Here is a 24,483-nt window from a genome sequence, read left to right on the forward strand (position 1 = left end):
TGAGATGGAGTCAACAAATGTCTGCTGAGTAAGCGAAGGATCGAATCGGTCCTCGAACGCGTGTGCGCAGAGCAGTGTGAAGACGATAGAATGTGACAAGTCGGGTTGTAAATGGGTTTCAAGGAAAATGCAGGAAAATGCTCAAGGGACTCAATGCAGGAAAAAAACAAAAAAGCTGAGGAGGGTGGTGCCCATGTGCCTAAGGAAATAAAGGGCTCTGATGAAATAACGTGAATAATAAATGGAAGATTTGGCGTAGAAGTAGACTTAGACACAAGGCCTCGTTGACAGTGGGTCAAAGGGCCCCAGCCCGTGCCCAGAAGCCTGGGGTAGGTCCCAAAGGTGCCAGCTGCTGGGCGGGTCCTGCAGGAGCGGAGGGGCCTCGGGGGAAGGTGAGGGCGGCAGGGGGGGGCTCACTGAGGTTCTGCAGCACGCGGTCGCGCTCCAGCTGCGTGTCTCGGATCTTGTTCTGCAGCAGGATCAGCTTCTCCTCATACTGGTGCTTGAGAGTCTGCAGCCGCCGCTGGCTGTTCTCCAGCTCATCGATCAGCTTCTGCTTGATCTCGATCTCGCACGTCAGGTCGGCCAGGTCTGCCTGGAAGTTCACCTCTGCGGGTGGGGGTGGTGGTGGGGGTGGGGGGCACAGAGACAGGCTTAGTCCAGGGCCACGGGCTCAGGGCAGGGCGGGGCTGCTGGGGGCTTCCCTGCGGCGAGCCGTGACTGGTCAGTGACCAGAGGCTGCGGGAAATGGTACATCCCAGGGTAGGTAAGGGCCGCCAGGCAGGGGGACACATCAGAAATGCGAGGCGGGGAAGGGGGGGTCTGGGCATCCCAGCAGCCCCGCCGCGCCAGAGCCACAGAGGCCAACGTCTCCGTGTCCTAGATGGCTCGGGACCCAGGCCGGGTGAGGAGGGCGGCGGGGCAGCAATGGCAGCAGGGCACACTGACCCTCTGCCCTGACGGCAGGTGTCCCCATTTGGAGGAGTGGGTGGCGGCTCCAGCCAGACCTGCATTCAAGGCCTGGCTCTGCATCGGCCACGCTGGGGAAAGTCCCTAGACTTCCCTGAGCTTGGGGGAGCTCCGGGCACCTCTGCACAGGGTTGTGGGGAGACCTGGAGGCCCCAGGCCGTGTGGAGGACAGCTCAGCAGCGCCTAGCGGATAACGAGCGCCCCCACCCCTATCGCTGCTACTGTGATTCGTGCAGGGGTCAGGCCTGGAGTTCCAGGCCCTGGACGTGCACATTCACCCTCGCCCGCGGGCACCTGGCTCAGCGCCGTCTACCTGGAGGGTCTGCGCAGTCTCTCTGAGCCCCGTGCGAAACGAAAGCCCGCCCTGAGCACCTGCCGCTGGGCGTGTCACCCCCCCGCCCCCCCCGCCCCAGCCTGGCACACGCACCCTTCTCGTCAGGGTCCGAGTCCGAGTCCACCAGGCTCTCCTCACTGCCCGAGTCCTCGTCTTCGTCCTCACGCCCTTCCTCCTCCTCACAGCCACTCTCGTCTCGCTCCTCCTCCTCCTGGGCACCAAGCGCATTAGGGGTGGCCAGGGGGCCTCCTCGCTCAGCCTGGGCCTGGCCTCGGGGGAGAGCCCAGAAGCGGAGGGCGTCTGGACCCGGCCTCAGGGTGTCAAGCGGGCGGGGACTGGAGCAGACCAAGGTCGGCGCCCCTTGCGCCCACCCCTAGTCCCGAAAGAGTGCCGCCTGCTGCCCCGACAGCCTGGGCAGGGCCCCTCGGGGACAGCCTCCCCCCCAGCCTCGCCCATTCGGGATGAGGTGGGAAACAGGGGAGATCGCCGCGGCCACCCCCACCCCCGTCGGCCCTACGGGGAGCCCGGGGACCAACTCAACCGGAGGCAGACCCAGCCGCGCCCCTGCTCTGCCCCTGCTCTGCCCCCGAGGGGAGGGCACAGGCACGGTCCTCACCTCCTCAGCCTCGTTCTCGTCCGTCTCCTCACTGTTTTCCTGTTGCAGTTTCGCCCTCTTTTTGAAGGCCTCCTTCTCGGGGCTGCCCAGGGGCAAGGGTAGGCCAGGTCAGCCTCGAGCGCCAGGCAGGGGGCGGTGGGGCCCGACGGAGGAGGGGGCCGGGGACTGCGCAGAGAATCCTCTGGTCCTCTCCGCGCCCATCCCCATGAGCCCTGGGTCAGCCCGTCCCTCCCTGGGGGATGGTGCAGCGTTGCAGGTGGCTGGCTCCCGCCCAGGAGGCTGAGCGGAGGCGCTCGGTGCGCTCCCAAGTGGCCCCCAAGTGGCCCCCAAGTGGCCCCGGGCAGGGCCGCCCAGCACGGGAGGCGGAGCGCTGCTGGGACCCCCACCCGGCCCTGGCGCACTCGCTCACCTCTTTCTCCGCTGCCTGACCTCCTTCTTCTTGAGCCGCTCCAGGTCCTGCTTGGCCCGGCGGATCACGTCCGAGGCGTCCTCCATGGAGCTGGCCGGGCTGCCCCCGAAGGCCGCGGCAGCCGGAGACGCGCCCAGGGAGTAGGGGCTCCGCGCCGAGGCCCGGGACAGGCTGCGGCGCAGGGACTCATTCATGGCCTCGCTCTCCAGGAGCTTCGTCCTGCACGGGGCGAAGGGGAGCCAGTGTTGGGGGGGCGGCCCTCGGCCCCCCAGGCCCCGCACGCGCCCAGCTGGGGGCTCACTCACCGCAGCTCCTCGATCTCCCGGATGTAGTTCTGGATCAGAGCGCCAATGGCTTCGTTGCCATCACCTGGAGAGGACAACACGGAGGCTCAGGGACGCTAAGCTCTGCGGCTCGGAACCGGTGGTCTCGTACCACGGCCTCCCAGAGGGGAGCACAGGGGGGTGCCTGGGGGGCTCAGTCGGGAAGCCGTCGCCTTGGGCTCAGGTGGTGACCTCAGGGCCTGGGATGGAGCCCCACATCCTGGCTCCCTGCTCAGCGGGGAGCCTGCTTCTCCCCCTTCCCTCCCCTGTTTTGTACACATCCTCTCTCTCTCTCAAATAAGTAAATAAATTATTTTATTTTATTTTTTAAAAGATTTTATTTATTTATTTATTTATTTATTTATTTATTCATGAGAGACACTGAGAGAGAGAGGCAGAGACACAGGCAGAGGGAGAAGTAGGCTCCCTGCAGGGAGCTCGATGTGGGACTCAATCCCAGGCCTCCAGGATCAGGCCCTGGGCCCAAGGCGGTACTAACCCACTGAGCCCCCCGGGCTGTCCCAAATAAATTATTTTAATAAAAAAAAGAGGGGAGCACACATGGGCCTTTCCCCGAAAGGAATCTACATCAAGCAAACACTCGTCCATGTGACAGGTATACGTAAGCACTGGCAGTGACGGCAGGATATCGGAGACTACGAAGCCCAGCCAGCGAGGGCTGCGAGCGGTCTTCACCGTCGTCACCGAGGGAACCCTCTGCAGTTTGCAAGAATGGAGTAGATTTCTACGTTTTCATGATGGAAGGACCTCCAAGGCATAATGCCAAGGGACAGTGGGAAGTCACAGGACAATACATATCATCTCATACGCAGAAAAACAAAGGGCGGCAGGTACTCACACACCTGTGTGCGTACGTACATATGAACACACATTCACACACTCACACTTGGAGCAAAGGAACCGACAAAGGTGTGGGAAATGTGCACGGGGCTACTTCTCAGTAGGGAGGACGTGGAGCGGAGAGTTTAGCGAGAGGGCACTTTAAAGGTAAGGTTAAAGGTTAAAGGGTAAAGGTTAACCTTTACGGTATGCACGCACGTTAAGCAAGGAGGATGCATCATTTATTGCTTGTGGTCATAAAAAAAATGTTTAAAATCAATTGGGGGGGTACCCGGGTGGCTCAGTCAGTTAAGCATCTGACCCCTGATTCTGGCTCAGGTCATGACCTCAGGCTTAGTGTGGAGTCTGCTTCAGATTTTCTTCCTCTCCCTCTGCTGTTACCCCCCACCCCAAAATAAATAAATCTTAAAAAAAAATCAATTGGAAAAAATTCATAAATGCATTGATCTGTGAACTGATTGGCTGGCCCACCCAGCTTGCCTAATATCCTAGGGTGGGTATGGGGAGGCGGGGGGTCCCGAGCTGGCCCGGTGCAGCCCGACTCACCGGCCTTGGCCAGGAGCAGGTTGGCTTCCTGGCTCATGAGATGAGTGACGCGGTTGTTGATGGCGTCAATGGCCTCCTGCATGGCCTTCACCCGCAGGCGCAGCGCCCCGTTCTCCTTCTGCAGCATGGCGTTCTCCCGGAACAGGTCGCTGTAGCCCTCGGCACCATCCTCCCCGATCACCCTCTTGCCCTGGGAGGAGGGGCGGGCGGGGGGCAGTCAGGTGCCAGAGCTCACGGTGTGTGGGGGGGTTAACGATGCACCTAGCAGCACCTCCGGTCTCCCCCCGACTCCACGACTTCTAGAACACGGCACCTGTCTCCAGGGCTCTCCCTGACAACCCCAAGTCCAAGTGTTATGACCAGCCATTCCAAGCCTCCCCCAACCCTCCCTTCCCCTACCTTCCCACCGCCCACCTTCGTACTGCCACGAGTGTAACCCAAGGGCCAAAACCCTGCGGGCCCAGGGGGTCGGCACAAATGAGTAAACAAGCCTCAGTACGAGACAACAGGGAGTGGTGGGGACTGGAGCCAACAGAGTCCCAGACTCTGTCTAAAGGGGTCAGCAGCTCCGCCCTCCCCGGCCAACCTAGTGCTAATGTTGTTAGATCTTGAAATTCTTCGGGAAAGAAATTCCTGGACTTTCAGAAAGGGAGGCAGCTAAGTTGCATTCTTGTAGAACAAAGGGCAAGCCAAGCCCGATCCCACTCGTGCACCAGCTTCACACCGGGGGGCCCCTAGCAGCGACCACCCTTTGCCCTTTGCCTTAGTCTATGGAATTAGACTCTTCCCCAAGAAGCACCCCCGTTCCCCAGCTCCGCTCCTACGTGCCCGGCTTGTTTGCGTCCCCGAATGCCTGCTCCCCTGCTCCACTTGCTTTGGACGGTATCTCATTCATTTTTCAGGCTCCATATATAAGGCCCGCTCCTCCATGAGGCCCTCCCTGACTGAGCCCCAGTGAATACGGCAGCTCTGTCCTCCGCCCTGCCCCCGCCACGCTGGCCCCACCAACTACTCTTCTTCTGCACCACAGTCTAGGGGTCTCGTGTGGCCGAGCGTAGCACATCCAGCACATGCGAAACAGGTGGAGCACCGGGCACCCGTCCTGGTCCTGCGCACGAGCTCGTGCAGGAGAACACCCGCGTCCCCTCCTTCCCCTCAGGGCGCCGGCGGGGCGATGCCCCCAGGCGAACCCCGAGTCGCGGGTGGGTGGGGAGGTGGGGGGAGGCCAGGGAGCTGCAGGAGGAGCACCCCGGGGATGCGCTCACCGCCTTGTACTCCATCAGCTCCATCTGCAGGCGCGCGATCTCGGCCCGCAGCGCGCTGATCTGCTGGCTCGTCTTGTCCTGGTTCACCACCACCTTGTTCTTGATGTTGCGGGCCCGGTTGGCGTACTTGAGCGTGTTGAGCGTCTCCATGAAGTCCCGGTCGGAGGGGCTCACGCAGGCGATCATGATGGTCTGGCTGGGGGCGGGGGGCGGCAGGGGGTGAGGTTCTCGAGGGGCACAGCCAAGCCCCCACAGGCGTCGCTCCGGGCGGAGCTGCTGCCCCCCCCCCCATTCCCCTCCGGCCTTAATGCCCGGGGGAGCTGGGCGCCCCAGGACACGGCCCCCGGCCCCCTGGCCCCGGGGTGCCTCCCGACAGCGGTAACCCACAGACATGTCCCAGCTCTGTATCTCCTGAGCGGCTCCCCCCCACCACCCCACTTGGCCTCTACGTCTCCCAGCGTCTCCCAGCGTCTCCCAGCGGTGCAGACAAGGGAACTGAGTCTGATCACACGGGCCGGAGGTCAGGCGGCCTCTCAAGGCTCCCGCCTCCCAAGCCCACAGCCCGCAGCAGGAAGGCCTCCTCGTCCACAAGGCCCTCGTGAACCAAACCCGCACAGCAGGATCCTCCAGGAGGTTCCTGCCTTCCCTGTCCCACCCCCGGATGTCGGCCTTAGGGTACCTGTTGCCCCCCAGCGAGTCCTGGAGGAGCCGAGTGAGCTTGGAGTCCCTGTAGGGCACGTGGACCACCTTCTTGCTCTGGTCCCCCAAGGCGCTGATCACGTTGCCCAAGGCCAGCTGTGGGAGACAGAGCCCGGGACTCGAGAGGCGCTCGCGGAGAGAGGGAGTCGGGACAAGACAGCCCCCGAGCCAACGGTTCCTGCCTCGATGACCCAGCAGCCCTCAAGCTCCCTGAGCGGGTTTACACGCAGATGTGATCACTTGGTGAAGCCAGGAAGTTGGGGGCAGGGGTGAGGGCAAAGGACCAGTGACCTAACAGCAGTGACACACGGGGGCCCCGGCCGGCAGCCAGCAAGAGGCCCAAGGAGGACGGGCCGCCGTGGGCCCGTCAGGTCTGGCAAGGGTCTGAGACTGAGCTGTCCCACTGTGTGCCTACCAGGCCGCAGTTGATGGAGATGCCCTCCTTGGCCCGCTCGCCGGTGGCCCCCGTCCTCTTCAGCCGCTCGGAGCCAGCCAGGTCCACGAAGTGAAACTTGGCGGTGAGTGTCTCATACTCACTGGTGGGAGCAGTGCCCTCAGGAAGCCCAGTCACTGCCTCGTTCACCTGCAGCAGAAGTTGGCATCTGACTCACCTGGCCCCCGGCCCGCCTCGCCGTGCCTCTGCTCTCAGCCCTTGTGCCTCAGTGATGCTGTCCGGGGGGGTGCAGGCTGCAGGGCGCCTCTCCCCTGGCACGTGAGAGCACGTGACAGTGCGCATCGCGCTTGTACATGCCTGGTTCCCGTTCAACCCTCCCAACCTAGAGGTTACCCCCATTGTACGGGTGGGGAACTGAGACTTAAGAAAAAAGAAAAAGAAAAATCAGCAAGTGGCAGAGGCAAACCCCACACCCAGATTTGCTAGCTTCAGATCCGTGGCTCCTGCCTCCTCTTGCCCTCCTGAGAAGCCCCCCCAGAAGCACTAGCTCCTGGGCCTCCGAGGGCTCCTTACTGGCTCAGGCTGGGTGCACACGCGCATCTGGCACACGTGGATGGTGAAGATGGCGTGTGAGCGGGAGCTCTGCACGTTCATCTGGGTGCTGGCCGTGGTGCGGGACAGGGCCCCCTGCTTCAGGCACTGGATCAGCTGGGGAGGGAGGTACAGGTGAGGACACGGGACCGGCCACTGAGCCGCCCCTGCCTGCCCCGGACCTCCAGTGGGTGCTCACCTCCTCCTGGGAATTGATGAGGCGGGAGGTGACACCTGTGGTGTAGATGCCACCATTGCCATCCTCGTGGATCTTGATGTTGGACCTGCGGTGGCGGGCATCAGGGTCACGGGTGCTATCGAACAGGTCAAGGATCTCCTCATTGTAGAGCTGGGGGGCGGGCAGAAACAGCTGCTGGGTGTGTGTGGCACATGGCACAGGGTCCCAGGAGAGGGGGGGGGCTTTCCCATGTTTATAAACCAGCTCCATTCTGCAGATGCGGACACTGAGGACCCGGGAGGCGAATGTGCCGACCCTGGTCCCCTCGGGGTTCTGGATTCTAGGATCTCTCTCCTGAGCAGGAGTGGGGGGCAGATGGGTCCTGGGCAGAACTATAGTGAGGTTGTGCTCCTACTCCCCAAGGAACCTGTGTTCAGCAGCTTTCATCTTGGCAGGGGACTGAGGACAGAAAGGGGACAAGGGGACTCAGGTCCTAGATGTCGATGAGGATGATAGGATCATACTTAGGGCGGAAGCTATTATGTTTCTAAGCTGGGAAAAGATGAGGGAGGGGACAGGAGAGGCCGTGCCTTGATCCCATGGTCCCTAGGGGTTGAGGTGATGGAGTGAAAGAGGAAAGTGGCCAGGAGTGCCTGCCCGGGGACCTGGCATCCTGGGGAGGGGCTGGAGAGACCACTGGGGGAGGTGGCCCGGCGGGAACAGCCACTTTATTTCACATGGTTTCAGCCTTGGAGATTCTTGTGCTTGGAATCCAGGGCAGGGAAAGCTTCACCTGCTGAGGGGCTGGGATATTCCCCAGGCTGGGAGCCAGGGGCTGGGGGCTGGGGGCTGGGGGGCTGGGACCTGGGGCGTGTGCTGGGGGGCTGGGGAGTGTGCTGGGGGCTGGGACCTGGGGCTGGGGGGCTGGGATGTGTGCTGGGGGGCTGGGGGGCTGGGAGGCTGGGGAGTGTCCTGGGGGGCTTGGGGCTGGGAGCTGGGGCATGTGCTGGGAGCTGGGGGGCTGGGGAGTGTGCTGGGGGGCTGGGACCTGAGGCTGTGGGGCTGGGGTGTGTGCTGGGGGGCTGGGGGGCTGGGGAGTGTCCTGGGGGGCTGGGGAGTGTGCTGGGGGTCTGGGAGGCTGGGGAGTATCCTGGGGGGCTGGGGGCTGGGAGCTGGGGCATGTGCTGGGGGGCTGGGGGGCTGGGAGCTGGGGCTGGGGTGTGTGCTGGGGGCTGGGGGTCTGGGAGGCTGGGGAGTATCCTGGGGGGCTGGGGGCTGGGAGCTGGAGTGTGTGCTGGGGGGCTGGGGGGCTGGGAGCTGGGGCTGAGGAGTGTGCTGGGGGAGGGGAGGGCAGCTCCAGCGGTTGCCAGCAGGATCCTGTGGGGGAGGGGCGGGCTGCAGCCCTGACATCCGACATCCGAGGCTTTGATGCCTTAAAGGGACAGAAATACTCCACAGGAAGGGGAAGGGGAAACGGAAGGGACTGGTGCAGACGCGGGTGCCACGGTGTCTGTCTGTCTGTCTGCTTGCCCGTCGGGACAGGCATACTGGCATCATTTAACTCCTTGTGGTTCACCCTTTGGCATGAGTTTTCTAGGAACTGCCCTACTCTTTGGGGATCCCCATGGCAACAGGATAGAGAAAAGGAGAAAACAAAGAGATGGAAAAGCTTCTAGAGATACACAGCGCTGGACTCGCACACCACACACTCCTACACATACACAGAGGCAGTCACTTTATCAGAAGCAAAAGTCCAGGCAGGACAAAGAAAAACTCTCAAGTCTAAAATACAGGGTCCCCGAAGGGGAACGCAGCCACTCTGAGTGCCCAGGAGGGAGCAATAGTGGTGCCGTGGGCAGGGTGGGCCATGGAACACCTAGAGAGGGCTGGAGCCACATCCTCCTCCAGAGAACAACCTGGGTCCAGTCAGAGCCCAGGGCAGCCCCATACCCGGCAAATGCCCCCGAGCCAGGACAGGGGGTGGCCTACAGGCTGGGGTTTCAGATGCTGAGAACTGAAGCCACCTGCTTCAAGAGCCCTAGAGGAGGAGCCTGGGAAGTGTGAGAGTGAGACGTATCCAGATGCGCCTGTTTTCTTAGAGACCCTTCTGAGAGATGTCTTGATAGGCCAAAGAGTCCCTCCTCTACCCCCCCCCAAAGTCCCCAGATGCCAAAATCCTGGCCTTGGCACGCAGACACGCTCCCAGAGAGAGGCAGGACCAGTTGCAAAAAAAGAAAAGAAAAAAAAAAAAAGGCTCCTTCTGGAGGAACTCCATGTGCTGACGTCAGAGGGTCAGGAAGGACGTCGGCCAGAAAGGGATAGGACAGGCTGCTCTGAGGCTGGGGAGCACCCGCAGAGGCCAGAGGATGGGCAAGACCCAGAGTTCTCACTGTGTGCCAGGCACATGCTTCCGTGCCAGCTGCAGAAACCCGAAAGGAAACAGATACCACAGCCTTTGTGCAGAGGTGACATGACGTGGCCGAGGTCACCCGGCTAATGAGTGTCAGAGCTGACAATCCGTCAGGGTTTGAAGAGATCTTAACGGTCCTCGTTGACTCAGCCCTTCTCTCCAGAGTGTCCCACCAAGGGGTCTGCTAGTCTCGCCTGGATATTCCAGCAGCAGGACACTCGTCAGCTGCAGACGCTGCCATGGCTCCCCTAGGCCCATTCCACTGTCCGGGGACAAGCCCAACCTCCTGCCACCCCCGCACCCACCAAGGTCCCAGTACCTCTAGGAACTGAGCGCTGACTTTGAACTCAGGCCCAGCCACACCCTGCTCCTGTGCCCGCCGCTTGCGCTCAGCAATGCCCCCAAAGAGGTGTGCGATGGCCCTGGGAATGATGCCCTGCTCCTCCTCTGACGTCGCCGTGTCGAAGCCGGTGCCCATGGTGTATGTCTTCCCGGCCCCTGTCTGCATCGGCGGAGATGGAAGGCGGCTGTTAGCACCCTCCAGGGGGCACCAGCAAGGCCTGGACCCTGGGCCAGGCCCAATTCCCCTTACCATTTGCCTCCCAGACTGGGTCACCCGCCCCTCCCGGTCCCAAAGCCACACCCTGGAGAAGCCCCTGGGGTGGACAGCCTCCCTGGGGTCACCAGCAGTGTGGCGGTGGTGGTGGCAGCGGCACGCTCCACCTCAGGTGTTCCGAAGGGGTGGACGCGCTCTCCCACCAGACCGGGAGACCAAGGCTGCAGGGCCGTGGGGGGAGGCGGGCGGCCTACCTGCCCGTAGGCCAGCACCGTGGCATTGTAGCCCTCGAAGCAGCCCTCGATGAGCTTGCTCACGCAGGTCGAGTAGATCTGTTCCTGCCAGGTGTCCAGGTCGAAGACAAAGTCATAGGTGAAGGCCTTGTCCTTCCCCAGAAGGACCTGGGGCTCCCCGGGGGTGACAGAGGTGCAGATGTGACAGCCCTCAATCTTCTCCTTTGACAGTTGGGGCCGAATCCTGCTCGGGAGGGGACAGCCCTGGGTCAGACCCGCGGCAGCTGCAGACCCCGCGGGCCAAGCTTCCACTGCCTGCCCCCTCCCACCCCCCCAAGCTGGAAGACAAGGAAAGCAGCTCAGGAGCCTCCCCAGAGGACCAAGGCAACTTTTGTAACGACACAATAATAATGACAACCGTAGTCCTAATATCTACTCCCGCAGACATTTATCGAGCAGTTGCCAGCATCCATCAAGCGCCCCACCCATCGGCTGTGACAAAAGTAGTTCACGCGGACGAATGCAGGTCCTCTTCACTGTGAGTCTGTGGGGTACGTGTTATTTGCCTAATTTTACAGATGAGATAACGGAGGCCGAGAGAGCCACAGTGACTTGCTCGGGTTGTAGTGTGGGACGTGACGGGGCCAGACCCGGGTCTGCTGTCATAGTGCACGCTCCTGATTGCACGGAGAGCCCTAGAGGTCAGTGTCCCCAGATGGGGAAGAGAAGGCAGCTTGTCCCCTTTTGGGAGGCGAGGCCCAGGCCCCTGCCCCCCCAGCATCCTCCCGCTGCGGAGCCCCCCTCAGATGCTGCAGCTCGGGGGTCCTCCCCGGGACCCAGGGGGCCAGGCCCCCCCCCCCCCCCCCCCCCCCCCCCCCGCCAGGCCTGGAGGGCAGGCACGTCTAGAAGGAGGGGCTGCAGCCCAGATCCCGCTGGGCTCCCTTCCGAGGGGAAGAAAAGTGGCAGCAGTGGGGGCCAGCCTGGGGGCCAACCACAGTAGGGCTACCTCCATCCAGCCACCCTTCTCCCTCTTCTGAGCAGCCACAGCGGGGTCCCCATGGCAACCAAGTGTGCAGGGCGAGCATGCGCTGTGGGGACAGGAAAGCACTTCCCAACCGCCAAAGGGGAGGGGGGTAGGCGCTAAAGCTCCTGGGCTCCCGCAGGCCAGCCCTATGGGCCAGGCGCTCACAATGAGCTGCTTGTCGGGCTCCCTTCCCCAAAGCCAACATTTACCAAGAGAAGAAAAGAGCGAGGGGGCCCGGCCAGCATGCATCCAGGGCCCAGGGGCACCCAGCCACGGAGCCAGGGCCACCAAGTCGCCATCCTGTCCGTCTGGGGCTGCCCCAGCCCCCAAGGCCCACTCGGGGCTGCAGGCCGGCGGAGGTGCTCCAGAGCCCGTGGCCTGCGAGAGAGCGAGCCGGGGGGAGCTGGGCGGGGTGTGGGTTGGCGAGCCTCAGGGCCACGGCCACGCTGCACACGGCGGGTAGCCCGGGTTCCTTCAGGAGTGATTGCCCTCGGGTGTCAGCAGGTCCTCCAGGGCAGCGGCTCTCCCCAGCCAGGCTGACGGGAATGGAAGGGCAGCACCCTCACCCCCCCCACCCGGCTGGTGCAGCTCAGGGCGAAATCAGAACCCAGCTTCTCAGCGTCCCCCCCCCCCGCCCCCCCGAGCTGGTTTCTGACCCGGAAGGGAGCCGCTGATCCTTGCTCACCCTCCCCGGACCTGCAGACCAGAACCTCGACCCGCCAGCAAGAGGGGGCGCGGCAAGCGGGCCGCAGTCCTCCTACCTCGGCCACCAGCGCGGCAAGTGACACAAGGTCGCACTCGCGAATGTCAGGGAGGGATAGGCACAGGCTACACCAGGTCCCAGCCAGCGGCTGCGCGAGTGGTGCCCTCCCCGCGTGTGGATGAGGCATGAGGTGGCGCCCGGGCTGCCTCGGGGAGCAAGGGGAGTGTGTGCACGGCCGCTGCGGGAGGAAGGCCAGGTTGGGGGGGGGGCAAGAAGGGCTCCTCCAGCTGCAACCGGGGGGCGGGGGCACCAGGGAGGAGGAGGAGGCTGGAGCTCTGGGCCTGTGGGGCCCAGGACCGCAGACGTACTGCCCGGGGAGTCCGGCGGCTCCCAGGTGAGCCAAGGGGCTGGCCCGGGCGGCGCTGGGGAGCCTCCAGCACTGCCGGCGAGCACGAGCACCGACTCCGGAAGACACCCTCCCTGCCATGTGGGCTGCTTGTGATAGGATTTCTGGATCCAATTCAAATACCATTTAATTACCCCAGGCAGATGGCAATGCTGCTGATTGGAGGAAATCGAATCAGGATCCCTGGAGACAGAGGGAACCAGGGAGGGGGAGCAGCAGCCTTGCCCGTCAGAGCGCATCAGTGAGAGGGGCAGCCTCTCCTTCAACAACGAGCCCCAAGAGCACGAGGGGGTCAGGGGTGGGGGGGGAGAGAGCTCACAGAAGAGCAGTCTGGGAGAGAGGATGTAGAAGAGGGGCTCCAGGGTTTTAGGGTCCGGTCAGGCATTCACCCTGGGCCCCCCGTCCTGGGATGTGAGACCCAGTGCATGTTGGCGCAGGGGTCCTCTGAGGTCAGAGGGAGCCAGCCAGGCCCGGGCTGGCCCATCCTAAGCACCGGGGTGTTTTCAGGGTACAGAGGGGTGAGCAACGTGACCCCGAGTTACGGGGAGCTGGGAAACAGAGGATGCGGGTTCAGGGAGAGTCACTAATTCCCAAAGCAACGACCCGCAGGAGGGGGAGAGTGTGAGTCCCTGGAAGGAGACTTGAATGAGGAACTAGAGGTAGAAGACCGAGGGAATTCAGGTTTCAGGTGTGCTTTCCATGTGCTAGCGGGGCCAGGCACCCGCCACGACCTCACTAGGTGATGCAGCGAGCTAGGCACGTCGATGCCCACTTTCCAGAGGAGAGAGCCGAGGCTTGGGGTGGTTAAGTCCCACGCACACAGTAAGGTCACGAAGGTCGGCCTCAGTTCCTGCTCGCCGGGCCACGAAGCCTACAGGCTCTCCTGCTTCTCCGCTACCTCCTGCCTGGGAAGCTCTCCATCCCCAAATCGACAGATAAGCTTCCTCCCACAAAACCACCATCGGAGCCAGGAAGGCGCCCTGGAAGCAATCCTGCTACATCTGCCCTGCGCGTGTCCCGGGCCGGACACCCGGCTGGCCCTGCCCTGGGGCTTGCCATCCGGCAGGGGCAGGGGCAGGGGCAGGGAGCGTGTCCCAGCTATCCTGGGGCTCACTGCCCACCACCCCCCCGCCCAGTGCAGCCTTCAAACCCACACTCCACAGGTAGGGGACCAGACAGCCGACTTGATGTCGGGGCGGGTGGGGCCCTCAACGGACCTCTGCCCCCACCCTCTTCTGCTCCGTGAGCCACTGCTTCTCCCGTGTCCTCTAGATGATCTCTTCCCAGTGTTGACTTTCTAAGAACTGCATCACCTTCCCCTCCGGCAGCCTCCTCTCCTGGCCCCACCCCAGTGAGGTCACTTCTGTAGGCCGCCCTCCAAGCAGCAGCGGCCCAGCCCGCAGACAGATTAGGGGAAGGAGATGGCTTCCTGCTTCCCGTTAACCTTAAGGCAGAGCAGAGCGGCAGGGGGCACCTGGGGGGGGGGGGGCTCAGGGGTTGAGCATCTGCCTTGGGCTCAGGGCATGACCCCGGGGTCCCGGGATCGAGTCCCTGAGTCCTGCATCGGGCTCCCCGCATGGAGCCTGCTTCTCCCTCTGCCTGTGTCTCTGCCTCTCTCTGGGTCTCTGGTGGATACATAAATCTTAAAAAAAAAAAAAAAAAAAGCAGGGTGGCAGGGAGGGGAGCCAGTCACAACCAGGTTTCTTTCTGGGGGCATGGGAGGTGGGGTCAGGGCTGGAAACCGGGTTCTGGGGTCTTGCAAGGAAACCACAGAACCCCGGGAGCTGGGGACCCGGTCCAGGACTACGCCGAGGTATTCGCCACCAGTGCCAAGCGTAATGGGGTGTGAAAAGACTCGGTAATCAAGACAGATTATAATTTAATGTAATCTTTGAAAAACTCAAATCGCAAACTATGGCCCACGGGCCGGCGACGCATTTCAGCAATGGTTTTGGGGGCCACACATCCGGAGTCACTTGGGTGCCGGGACCTCCGGAATCTCACCCGGGGACGCGTCACCCCGAGCCCCGGCCAGCGACGTCTGCATCGGTCCCTCCGGCCGCGGGCGGGGAGGCCCCGGGCTCCCGGAACCTGTGGACAGGACAGAGCCCGGCTCTGTGCACTTGGCACCGCGGGCGCCGCGCGGAGGGAGGCCCGGGCCTTTCAGAGGCAGGATCTGGCATTGCGGCCCCAGCTTCCTCCGCTCACAATTGAGCAGCAGTGGGTGTGATGTGGGGGTTATTTTACTATCCCCCCACCCCGCCCCTGCCGGGGAAGCAGTGGGCACCAGGCCGAGGGACCTGCGGTGGCTTGGCTTCCCTGCCCAGCCCCATCGCTGCCCCCTGTCGCTGTCCACCCCCCCCCCCCCCCCCCCGTCCGCAGGGGAAGCAGGGGGGGTTCATGTCCCATGGTGGCTTGGCCTCCCCGCCCCCCCCCCCCCCCCCGTCGCTGCACCCCCCCCCCCCTTGGGACACAGGCCGCAAAACCCAAGCCCTGAGAGCTGACAGCTGAGCTCAGCAGTTCCCCCCTCCTGGGGAAGCGGGGAGGACAGGGCGAGGGGGGGGATGCAGGGAGAGGGCCCAGGGCTCCATCCGCTACCCATGGCTGGGGGCTGGGGGGCTGGGGGCTGGGGGCGTGGGGGGATGGGGTAGCTCCCTCACCCCGCCCCTTCCTCAGTGACCTCACACTACCCGGGGGCTGGGCCCAGTGACCTTGGCCTCCTAAGGGTTGGCCCAGCACCTCAGGTGGAACCGGCTCCTAACCTGTCCCCCACCCCAGTTAGTTAGGAGCTCACGGGGCTCTTCCTATTTGAAGAGTCTTGTCACTAAGAGGCAACAAGCTGGGAGAGTAAAATAACCAAGCACGAGCGGTTCCCGAGTCCTGGAAAATTCTTAGAACTATAATAACACGGTCTGTGATCCCTGACACCTGTCCTTGCGAGCACCTGGAGCCCCCTCACATCTCTGCGCACTGGGCTCCCCCACTGGGGAACAGCCCCTCGCTGGGCGACCGAGGCTGCCCTCTGCCCTCTTCGCTGGACCCTATGCGGCCAAGCGCCGCTTGTTACATCACGACGCGAATCCCTTCCTTCTAAGGTGCTGTTTTTGCTCCTAACTTACAAATGAGAGTTCAGAGGAAGTGAACCGGGCTCAAGGTCACATAGGTAATAAATAGCAAGGTCATCTAGGGAGACTGCCTTTCCTGGCCATCGGCCCCAGGGGTTCAGTCCAGGAGAGCTGGGGAGAGCTAGCGGGCACACACAGCTGCCCACCCGTGAGCAATGTGCCCGCTGGGACTTCCGGGCTGGGAGGCACCCTCACCAGGCTCTCTCTCCAAGGTTTTGAGAAGAACCAGGGACTTGGACTGGAATTACCCCTCCAGCGGCCAAATGACTAACCTAACAAATGCCTTGGGGGAAGCCCCAGGGGGTATAAGCCTATCTGCTCTTTTTTCTTTTCTACAGGACCCTTCGTGCCTTGATGGGCTCCTGGAAAGGGGCCTCAGAGGATAGTGGAACAGCCCCAAAGAGAAACAGTAATGGGGAGGCTCATTGCTGGCCCCCAGGTGTGCTGCCCCAGGCCGGAGGTGGCCAGATGCCATGACCTCCCTTCCAGCCGGCCCCAAGGGGTTTGCAGGGCAGCAGGGCTCACCTGGAGCTGAGCTGTTGTATGGAAGTGCGTGGCGGGGTGGTTGGGGGGCAGGGCAGGGGACACAGAGAGGAGCCTCATGACCTCCAGCTGGCCTGACTCAGAGTCACTTAGGCCAGTGACCCTCCTCCAGGGACCAGCTCTTCCTCCCCAGTGACAGAGCCAGATCAAAGGGGAACTCCGCTATGGCAGGAGGGATTTAGATAAGCTAGCAAAAAGAACTTCCTGCCTGCGAAGATCTCGGATCTGGGTAAGCCCAGGAAAGGGGAGCCCGGGAGTCTGCAGAATCCTTTTGCTCAGAAATCATAGCCACCGATACCACTCTTGCTTCTTCTGTGCATCCTGCACTCCGCGGCCTTGTCTGATCAGGGCCATACCTACCTCACACCTTCTGGGAACCTACGCGTCAAGCTCATTCACACACATGGACACGCGTCATGCGTCCTGACAAGCCCAGGAAGCAAGGGGCATCTCCCCCATTTTACGGAGGCTGGGGAAGCTGAACTCTCACCAGCCCGAAGTCGCACAATTCACGAGAGTGGAAATGAAATGCAAGCCAAACCCGGCCCTGCCCAATCCGGCCGTGTCGCGTCCACCGAGCGGCCCTGCGCCGGGGCAGGAGAGAGTCTGGCCTGGAGTAAAACGATCCCCTCGGAGGATCCCTGGATGGATCTTGCCCACGGCTGCCAGCAGCGCCCCGAGCACTCTGTTGGGAAAGCATTTTTCCCGTTTTGTGGAGTTGAGAGAGCCCAGGCCTGGAGCATGGAGAAGCGTGGAGCCAAGAAGCCGGGAGGCTGCCTCCCTGCCCCGGGAAGGGGAAGGCGGCTCTCCTCTGCAGCAGAAAGAGGGCGTCCACACCCCCACCCTAATGAGCATCCTCTCCTCCTCCCCATGGCAGCCTGCCAGCTCTGGGGAAGGCGGCTGGAAGCAAAATCCCTGCTCTCTCAGGGGAGTCTGGCTCCCAGACACCCGGGGGCTTTTAGCTGACTTAGCCCAGAGAGGCATCTTCCCATAGATGCCTCTCCAGAACAGGGCGGTGAGACCCAATTTGGGGGGCTGGCTCTTCCAGCCGCAGGGATTCGGAGCGGGGAGCCACTGGAGACCTGTGATTGCCAGAGGGTTGTGCAGCCCTGTCACTGGACCTTCTCAGGGCCTCGCAGACCCTCCCCCAGCATAGTCCTCCTGAGACTGCCTTCAAGGAAAAGACCCGGGCTGGCTCAGAACCCCCAAACAAGGAGGCTTTGTACTGTGGGGTCAGAAAGCATGGGTTTATGAGGCCCTAGCAGAACTGGTAGAATGGGTCAGTCAACCCTCTGTGCTTTACTTCTGCCCTTAAACATGTTCCCAAGTGCACAGGGAGAGGGTGCAGACCCTCCAAGACAACCTAGGGGAAGCCTTAGGGGTGTCAACTCAGGGCACCTGGCCTTCCACCCCTCTTCCCTCCTCAGATGCCCTTGACCTTTCTCTTTCAGTTTATCCAAGTCCTGGCCAGTAGCTTCTGAGTAGCCACCAGGGACAGGAAGTCCGACAGGAGAGGGAACCTAGGGTAGGGTCTTGTTCGTGGCCCCTAGGCCATCAGGGTCTCCCCTGTGCCCCAGGACACCCCCTAGCAAGGCTGAAACCAGGCTCGGGAGGAAGCAGGAGGCCTGGCCGAGTGCGGGGAGGTGGCGGAGGCTGGGGAGCGGAGACGCTAGGAGAAGCTAAGGGAGGGGGCCGGGCCCCGTCCCAAGCTGGAAGGCGCGCAGGCCTGGCTGTGAGCAGGAGCTTCCCGAGCCCTCGCTGGACTCTGCTGCAGGGAGCCTGGGAAGAGCGCGAGCCTGGCTCGGAAGCACAGCTCAGCTGCGCTGCAGCATGGCCCTCCCGTCCCACTGGCTTCTCGGGGCAGCTGGCAGGGGTTTCCCATGACCTCCCAGGAGACAGGAGACTGTGCAGTGGGGCCGAGCGGGGAGCGCCCAGAGCTGTGACGGCATGTGCATCATGCGGGGACGGCTCAGTGGGAACTGGGCCCCGGGGACGCTCCCCTGCTGAGGAATGCAGAGCAACAGGCGGCCTGCCTCCAAGCAGCTGGCCCCGGCAAAGCCAGCGAGCCTCTCCCTGCACACTGGCCCCGGCCCCTGGTCCTCCGTCCTCTGTCCTCTGTCCCCATCGCCAAGCTCTCCTCTGCACACCTGGACTCCAGTCTCAGGTGAAAGGACCAGCGGCCTCCACCACGCTCTGATGGTGGGCTTCCACCCAGCAAGGCGGACAGGATAGGGACGCAGGTATTTGGGGACGGGGGACGTGGCACTGCCTCCCTTCGACACCCCTAAGCAGCCAGAGGTGAGAGAGGGACTGTTCCAGGCATCAGGACACTGCCACCTGCATGGGGCTTCACAGCCCCCACAAGCTCCACCACCCCAGCCTCGAGGGATGGAGGGATAGCTCGCTGGAGCCTGGCTCCCCTCCCAGGGCAGGGAAGCGTCCTCTCCTCCCCAGCCTAGTGGCCTCTCAGTGCCCCCTCCAGCTTTCCTCAACAGGCTGCTATGTCTAGAGGGCAAAAGGAGAGGTGGGGACCCAGGACACCCGGGGCCTGCCCTATAGCTGGTGTGGGGGCTGTCGGGGTGGAAGAGGAGACTCGGCTACCTCCCACCCCCCAGCTTCCTTTCCTAGGGAGTGGCAAGATGGAACTTGGGCAGGAAAACAAATTCCTGGGACAGTGGCATGGATCTAAGGAAAGAGTGAACAGTTGGACTTCTACGCAGCCAGACGGGGGGAGCTCCCCAACCCGAGAGCCAATGGCCCCGAGGAGGAGCTAGGACCACGGAGGGGACAGCAGCCCCTTGCTAAGCAACCCCAGAAAGGGACATTTAGACACATCTCCCCTCTGCGGAGCAGTCCCCGCTCTGCGTGGCACCCGACGCCTTCCTGAGTACTTCTCGCACGCACGTTGCTGTTCTGGGGACCAGGGCGGGGTGGCGTGTGGAGAAACTGAGGCAGAGAGACTCTCACAGCAAAGAGCTACTTAGAGCGGCACTGGGGTGGTTTAGAGCAGTCTGAGGAGCACGTGCTCGGAGGGAGAGAGCCCTGGGTTCAGATCCAAACTCCTCCATGTACGGGCTGTGGGCGTTTGCTCCTCCGTACAGTGGGAATAACCCCACTTAGCTGGTGGGGCTCCGGTGGGGTAGAGTGGGACGGCGTAGACAGGCTGCCTGGCACAGGGCAAGGGTTCAAGAGGTAACAGTGCTCAGCCACCCCCTAGTTCAGTCTTCTTTCTATCTGGGCATGCTTTGTGCTATAAAGAAGTGGAAGGAAGGAAGGAAGGAAGGAAGGAAGGAAGGAAGGAAGGAAGGAAGGAAAGGGAAGGAGGGAGGGAGGGAAGGAAGGAGGGAGGGAAGGAGGGAAGGAAGGAGGGAAGGAGCTTAGCTGGAGAGGAACCTTCGACCCTTCGACCCTTCGTTGTATCTGACGCTCACTGCGCCCCACACCAGACACACCCCTCAGGCACACTAAGTTAGGGCTTATTTCTCAAGCATTTTATTCCCCTCAAGCCTTTAGGGGCCCTATGGCTTCTGCTCCCTCCGAACCGCTGCTCTGCGACAACAGTCGTCCGGCCCGCTCTGCGGCGGGTGAACCGAGGCCCAGAGGACGAGCAGACAGGAGGCCCCAGGACGCAGCCAGTGGGCGAACCGCACTGGCCCCAGGCCCGCCCTCGCCCCGGAGCTGTAAGAGCAAGGGTGCCGGGTTCCTGTCACCTCTGCCACTTCCTCAGCCCCCTCCCCACCCCGTCCCCACCGGGAGGGTTTCAAGGCGGAGCCCAATTGGTTTGGGGCTGGCCGGCAGGCAGGCTGGGTGGTGGCGCGGTTTCCGGGGCCTGTGCTTACTACACTCCACTTCCGTGTGATGACATAAGTCCTCTTTCTGCAGCAGGAGGCCACCACCGGGACTCTCGGGTCTCCAGGCCCGGGAGGGCCTGTCTGGGCCTCGGTTTCCCACACCTGGAAACCGGGGAGCACGGGACACCACTGGCATTTGTTTGGCCCTGGCTGGCCTTGGGCTCCCAGAGGATGGGCCTCGGAAGGCACCCCCACCCCCACCCTCGCACGGTCCTTTTCTATCCTCTCCAGTCTCTTTGCCCCGAGCCACCAAGTCTTTTGATTCAAAATTTAGACAGATGTTGACCAAGATCGCTGAGTGGCCAGAGGCTCTGGAAATAACTACAGCTGGAGAACCCAGATGAGCAGGGGCAGGGGTAGGATCTAACACTGTCCGTGGGGAGCCCCTCCGTCCTCTTCCTGCCGCTGCTTGCCTCTGGAGTGTCCACGGATAGATGTGGGACCTGTAGAGGGACTGCCCCGCCCCAGCCAACTAAAGGATGGAAGCTTCGGGAAACCAGGCAAAGATATTGGGGCCAGGGGTTAGGCCCCACTGAGGGCTCCCCTCGTGGCAGGGATTCAGAAGTGGGGGCTTGAAAGGGTCTTAAAGAAACGTACCATGTGACTTGGCTTCCTTCCCCAATTTCGCCTTTGCCAACTTGCATTTCTTAGCAGCCACCCCTTCCCCTTCTCCCCCCATCAATCAGGCCTGTGTTGCAGCCCAGGGCAGGGCACAGCTCAGCCTCACCTCTCCCAGGCATCGTCCCCCTGCCCCCCACCCATCCCCAGGTAGAGAGAGGCTGGTTCTAGGCCAGCCTTGGGCCCATGGAGCTGAGTCCCTTCCTACAGGGGATTAATGGATAAAGGGATCACAGGGCAGGACCGACAGGGGCTGGCCTGGGAATCTCAGAGCAAAAGCAACTAGCCCGGGGTTCAGGGGGCAGGTGGGCCAGACTGCAGGGAGGCCTGGGGTAGTGCTTTTGGGGTCTGCTGGTGCCTAGACCTTCTCCCCTTATCTCACAGCCCCAGGTTCTGAAAGTTTCCTCCCCTGGCTCTCTCCCAGCCCCCGCTGGCCTGTGGAGATTTGCACACGGCCAGCTTTGATCCTCTTCCCAAGGAGATTATAGGGCCAGGAGCCCTGAGCCTGGCACTGCTCACCTAGTCTAACAGTTCCTGCCAGGACCTCCCCACTCACACAGGCGTGCATGTGCACATGCGACACACGCACACACACACACACCCCAAACCAAGTCTGTCTCACTCCTGGCCCCCTTGTCCCAAGAGTTGGACCCAAGACTCGCCATTTTATTCTCATGGGAACTCAGACAGCACTTGAGTTAGATACAAGAAAGCACTTCCAGGAAGTCAGACAGCTGAACCTGGCACCAGTTGGGCCCTTGACAGCTCCAAAGCCCCGGCCTTTCCCAACTCCCATACTCTAGCCTGCCACCCAGTCCTTTAGGTGGGACAAGTGACTCCTGGAGACGGGGTGGGGGGTTGATAGGGATCCAAAAGCATGGGGGGCTCTCCCCTACAGCTCCTCAGTGGCACCATCTGCTCCCTGTCCCGACCCCAGCCCTAGTCTGGCCCTATTCTCAGCTCTTTGATTAGAAACTGGGTTCTGTCCAGGCATTGTCTGCCTTCCACGGCCGGCTGCCCATTGAGGTCTGGCGTGTGCCAGGCTGGGCGCTCAGGCTGGAGTGGGAGGGGACAAGTGGGCTGGGCGCTCACCTTCCAGAGGCCCCCTAAGGCCTGGCTCTCCTGATGTTCAAATCTACCCACCCCTCCATCCGAGATCAGCAACTGGAGGCAAGGAGGGGGGGCATGTGGATGCTACTAGAGCAGTCTGAGTGGGAGGCAGAGATGATACCCATCACCCCCAAAGAGCTGGGTGTCGTGGGCAGGCACAAGCCCTTCTCCGGAATGGGGCTCAGAAACCTTCTGCTGGTCGTGCTACGAAGGCAACACCAGCTTTTCCTCACTCCTCTGCACAAAGTGCCAATCCCATGGGGCTTTCCCACACTTTACTATGCCCCAGTCTAGCCGGGGGAGGCTTGGCGGTAGTAGAAGGGGCTTTCTTTGGCTCCCTCCTGTAAGATGGAGTCTAAAGGAAAACCCTCAGGGGAGGAGCGAGCACCCTAAGTCCCTTCCTTCCCAGCCCTGCCTGGTTCACAGTGACTGGGGCCAGGGCGTCATTTCCCTTTTATGAGGTACTTGGACTCTCCCGGGCTGCTGCAGATGTCATATTTACATTTCTCACTACCCCCACCCACCCACCCACCACCACTTGTACCTCCCTCCCTCGACCTCCACAGGATCCTGCTGCAATGTCAGCCCCAGCAGCAGCCTGGCCCCGCCCCGGCCAGCCCACCAGGCACCTGCTCGGCTCCTCTTTGTCTCTCTGGCTGCTCAGGGCCAGAAAGGCTGTGTTCAAGTGATGCTGAGGCTGCACGATGCCTGGGTGGGAGGCACCTCAATCTCTCTTCCTGGACCCCAGAGCTGCAACCAAATGCCCACTCCTCCTCTCTGGGCTGCAGAGGACTGGCCAGATGCCTGGGGGGGGGGGGGGCATCCGCCCTGGGGCAGGAGGATGAAGCTTTTCCATAGTCATCCCTGGTCCTGTCTAGAGTGACTTCCATGGACTCTTGGAATCTGGGTCACCTACAACCCAGGGAATCCAGAGACCTGTCTCAGAGACCCACCCTAGCCCTGGAGCCAGTACCCCCACCCCCATCAGACGGGGCTGGGGCACAGATGGGTGCATTTCTCCACCACCCCTGCCTTGGTGACCAGTCTCAGACTGGCACGCTCCCATCGACAGACCCCTCTCAAAGAGGAAAAGCCAAAACAAAAACAGGGAGAGGTGGTGCGGGGCGTAAAGCGCCTCCACCCAACACAAAGGGCTCAACTTTGCATGATTTCCTGCCTCACACCTCTGTGTACCCCTCCCTGCAGAAGCCCCCTAGCCTGCTCCTCTCCCTCCTCCCCTCAGTCCCTGCAGGTCCCAGGTGAGACCATGCAACCCCCCCACCTCCATTTTATCTGAGAGCCTGAAGATGAGGTATCAGCGGCACGCCCTCCGTCCGGCCCTCTCCGAGGTACAACCTCAGACACCCCGCTTCCTCCGTGCCCTGGCCCCATCTCCTCTTGGGACAGGGCCAGCAAGGTTGTCTCCAAAAGCCCTAAGTGCCCACAGCAGGCCAAGGCACCGGCCGGCCCTTCCATTCGTCCCTGCACTCAATCCATCTTTGTCTGCAGAACCGGATCCGGGCCGGGCGTGCTGCCTTCCTAGCCCGCCCGGGAGCAGGGAGCTGGCCGACTGGGGCGGACTGGGGTGGACTGGGGTGGACTGGGGTGGACTGGGGCGGACTGGGGGCAATCACCCCCTCCTCCTCCATACCCCAGCATGAGACAGCAGCCCCAAGGGGACGCGAAGAGGAAACACACAGACGCTCCGGCCTGGGCCAGGGCTGGGGCTGGGTGTGAAATACCGGATTTCCTTGTTTATTCGATTTTCTGATCATTAAGGGCTCCCAGGAGGGGCCCGAAATTACCACCCCAACAAAGCCAGCTTCCAGCAGCCCGCGGGCCGCGCATCTCCCGAGGCAGCCGCCCCGCTCCCGGGAGCCGGCTGCGCGGTGCAACGCGGCCCCACGCCCACGCGAGACAAAGCCCCGCGCGCGGTGCACGGCCCTACCTGACGGCCACCTTGACGCAGCAGTCCCCCTGGCCGGCCATGGTCCTCTGGCTGCGGGGTCCGCGCGCGGATCAGGGGCGGGGGCCCGGGGGCCCGAGCCCCGGGCTGCGGCTGCGGCTGCGGCTGCGGCTGCGGCTGCGGGAGGCGGGGGCGCGGGCACGGCTGGCGGGCTCTGCCGCGGCGGCCGGAGGGGGCATGCTCGCGGGGGGCGAGCGCAGGGGCTCAGCCGCGGCCGGGGCAGGCCCCCCGGGGCTCGGCCCGCGCGCCTCCTCGCGCCATCGGGCGGCGGCGCGCAGCTCCCCACGGCGCGGACACGCGCGCACACACCTCCCGCCCTGCAGCCGCCTCCCGCCGCAGCGCGAACAAAGGGGGCGGGGGCCCGCCCGGCCAGGCCCCGCCCCTGCCCCGCCCCTCCGAGGCTCGGCCAATAGGAGGCCGGGGAAGCGGCAGGGGGCGTGGCTTGGGCCTTTAAAGGGCCCTCTTGGCTCGCGGCCACGCTCGCTGGGGGGCCGGCGGGATGCGAGCGTCGCGGAGCAGGAGGAGGAGGAGGAGGAGGAGGAGGAGGAGGAGGAGGAGGAGGGCGCAGGAGCCCCCGCCCCGCCCCCGCCCCGGAGTCGCCGACCTCAGCCTCGATGGCACCTCCGTCTCGTGAATGAGGCCACTGGGTCGCAGAGAGGGGGCACTCCCCAAGGTCACGCCGGCTGGGTGGCTAAGCGAGGGGGGAAGACCCCAGGTCCCCCCCCACCCCCCCACCCCCGGGCGGAGCCCCGA

At 62.9% G+C, this 24,483-nt stretch overlaps 1 protein-coding gene across 8 annotated transcripts in view; it reads right to left on the minus strand.

The window, feature by feature from the left end:
• KIF21B (kinesin family member 21B) overlaps nt 1–23,922 on the minus strand; it is a 47,035-nt gene extending 23,113 nt beyond the window's left edge. For 4 of the 8 annotated variants that reach the window (XR_003237982.2, XR_003237981.2, XM_026018039.2 and 1 more), the window contains exons 1-14: nt 23,713–23,922; nt 10,406–10,628; nt 9,915–10,097; nt 7,207–7,356; nt 6,990–7,124; nt 6,438–6,605; nt 6,003–6,118; nt 5,324–5,519; nt 4,059–4,248; nt 2,634–2,697; nt 2,329–2,547; nt 1,920–2,001; nt 1,397–1,514; nt 418–609 (exon numbers count right to left, since the gene is read on the minus strand). Coding sequence is in view for 3 of the 8 variants with exons in the window: in XM_026018039.2 (XP_025873824.1) it covers nt 418–609; nt 1,397–1,514; nt 1,920–2,001; nt 2,329–2,547; nt 2,634–2,697; nt 4,059–4,248; nt 5,324–5,519; nt 6,003–6,118; nt 6,438–6,605; nt 6,990–7,124; nt 7,207–7,356; nt 9,915–10,097; nt 10,406–10,628; nt 23,713–23,753 (2,077 nt within the window). In the remaining 5 variants the exon portion in view is untranslated. Of the gene's footprint in view, nt 1–417; nt 610–1,396; nt 1,569–1,919; nt 2,002–2,328; nt 2,548–2,633; nt 2,698–4,058; nt 4,249–5,323; nt 5,520–6,002; nt 6,119–6,437; nt 6,606–6,989; nt 7,125–7,206; nt 7,357–9,914; nt 10,098–10,405; nt 10,629–23,712 lie in introns of all 8 variants that reach the window. The other 4 variants (XR_011996417.1, XR_003237980.2, XR_003237979.2 and 1 more) reach the window with 1 other exon arrangement.
• Nucleotides 23,923–24,483: the final 561 nt, after the last annotated feature.

This window comes from Vulpes vulpes, chromosome 13 (assembly GCF_048418805.1).
Source record: "Vulpes vulpes isolate BD-2025 chromosome 13, VulVul3, whole genome shotgun sequence".
NCBI lineage: Eukaryota > Metazoa > Chordata > Mammalia > Carnivora > Canidae > Vulpes > Vulpes vulpes.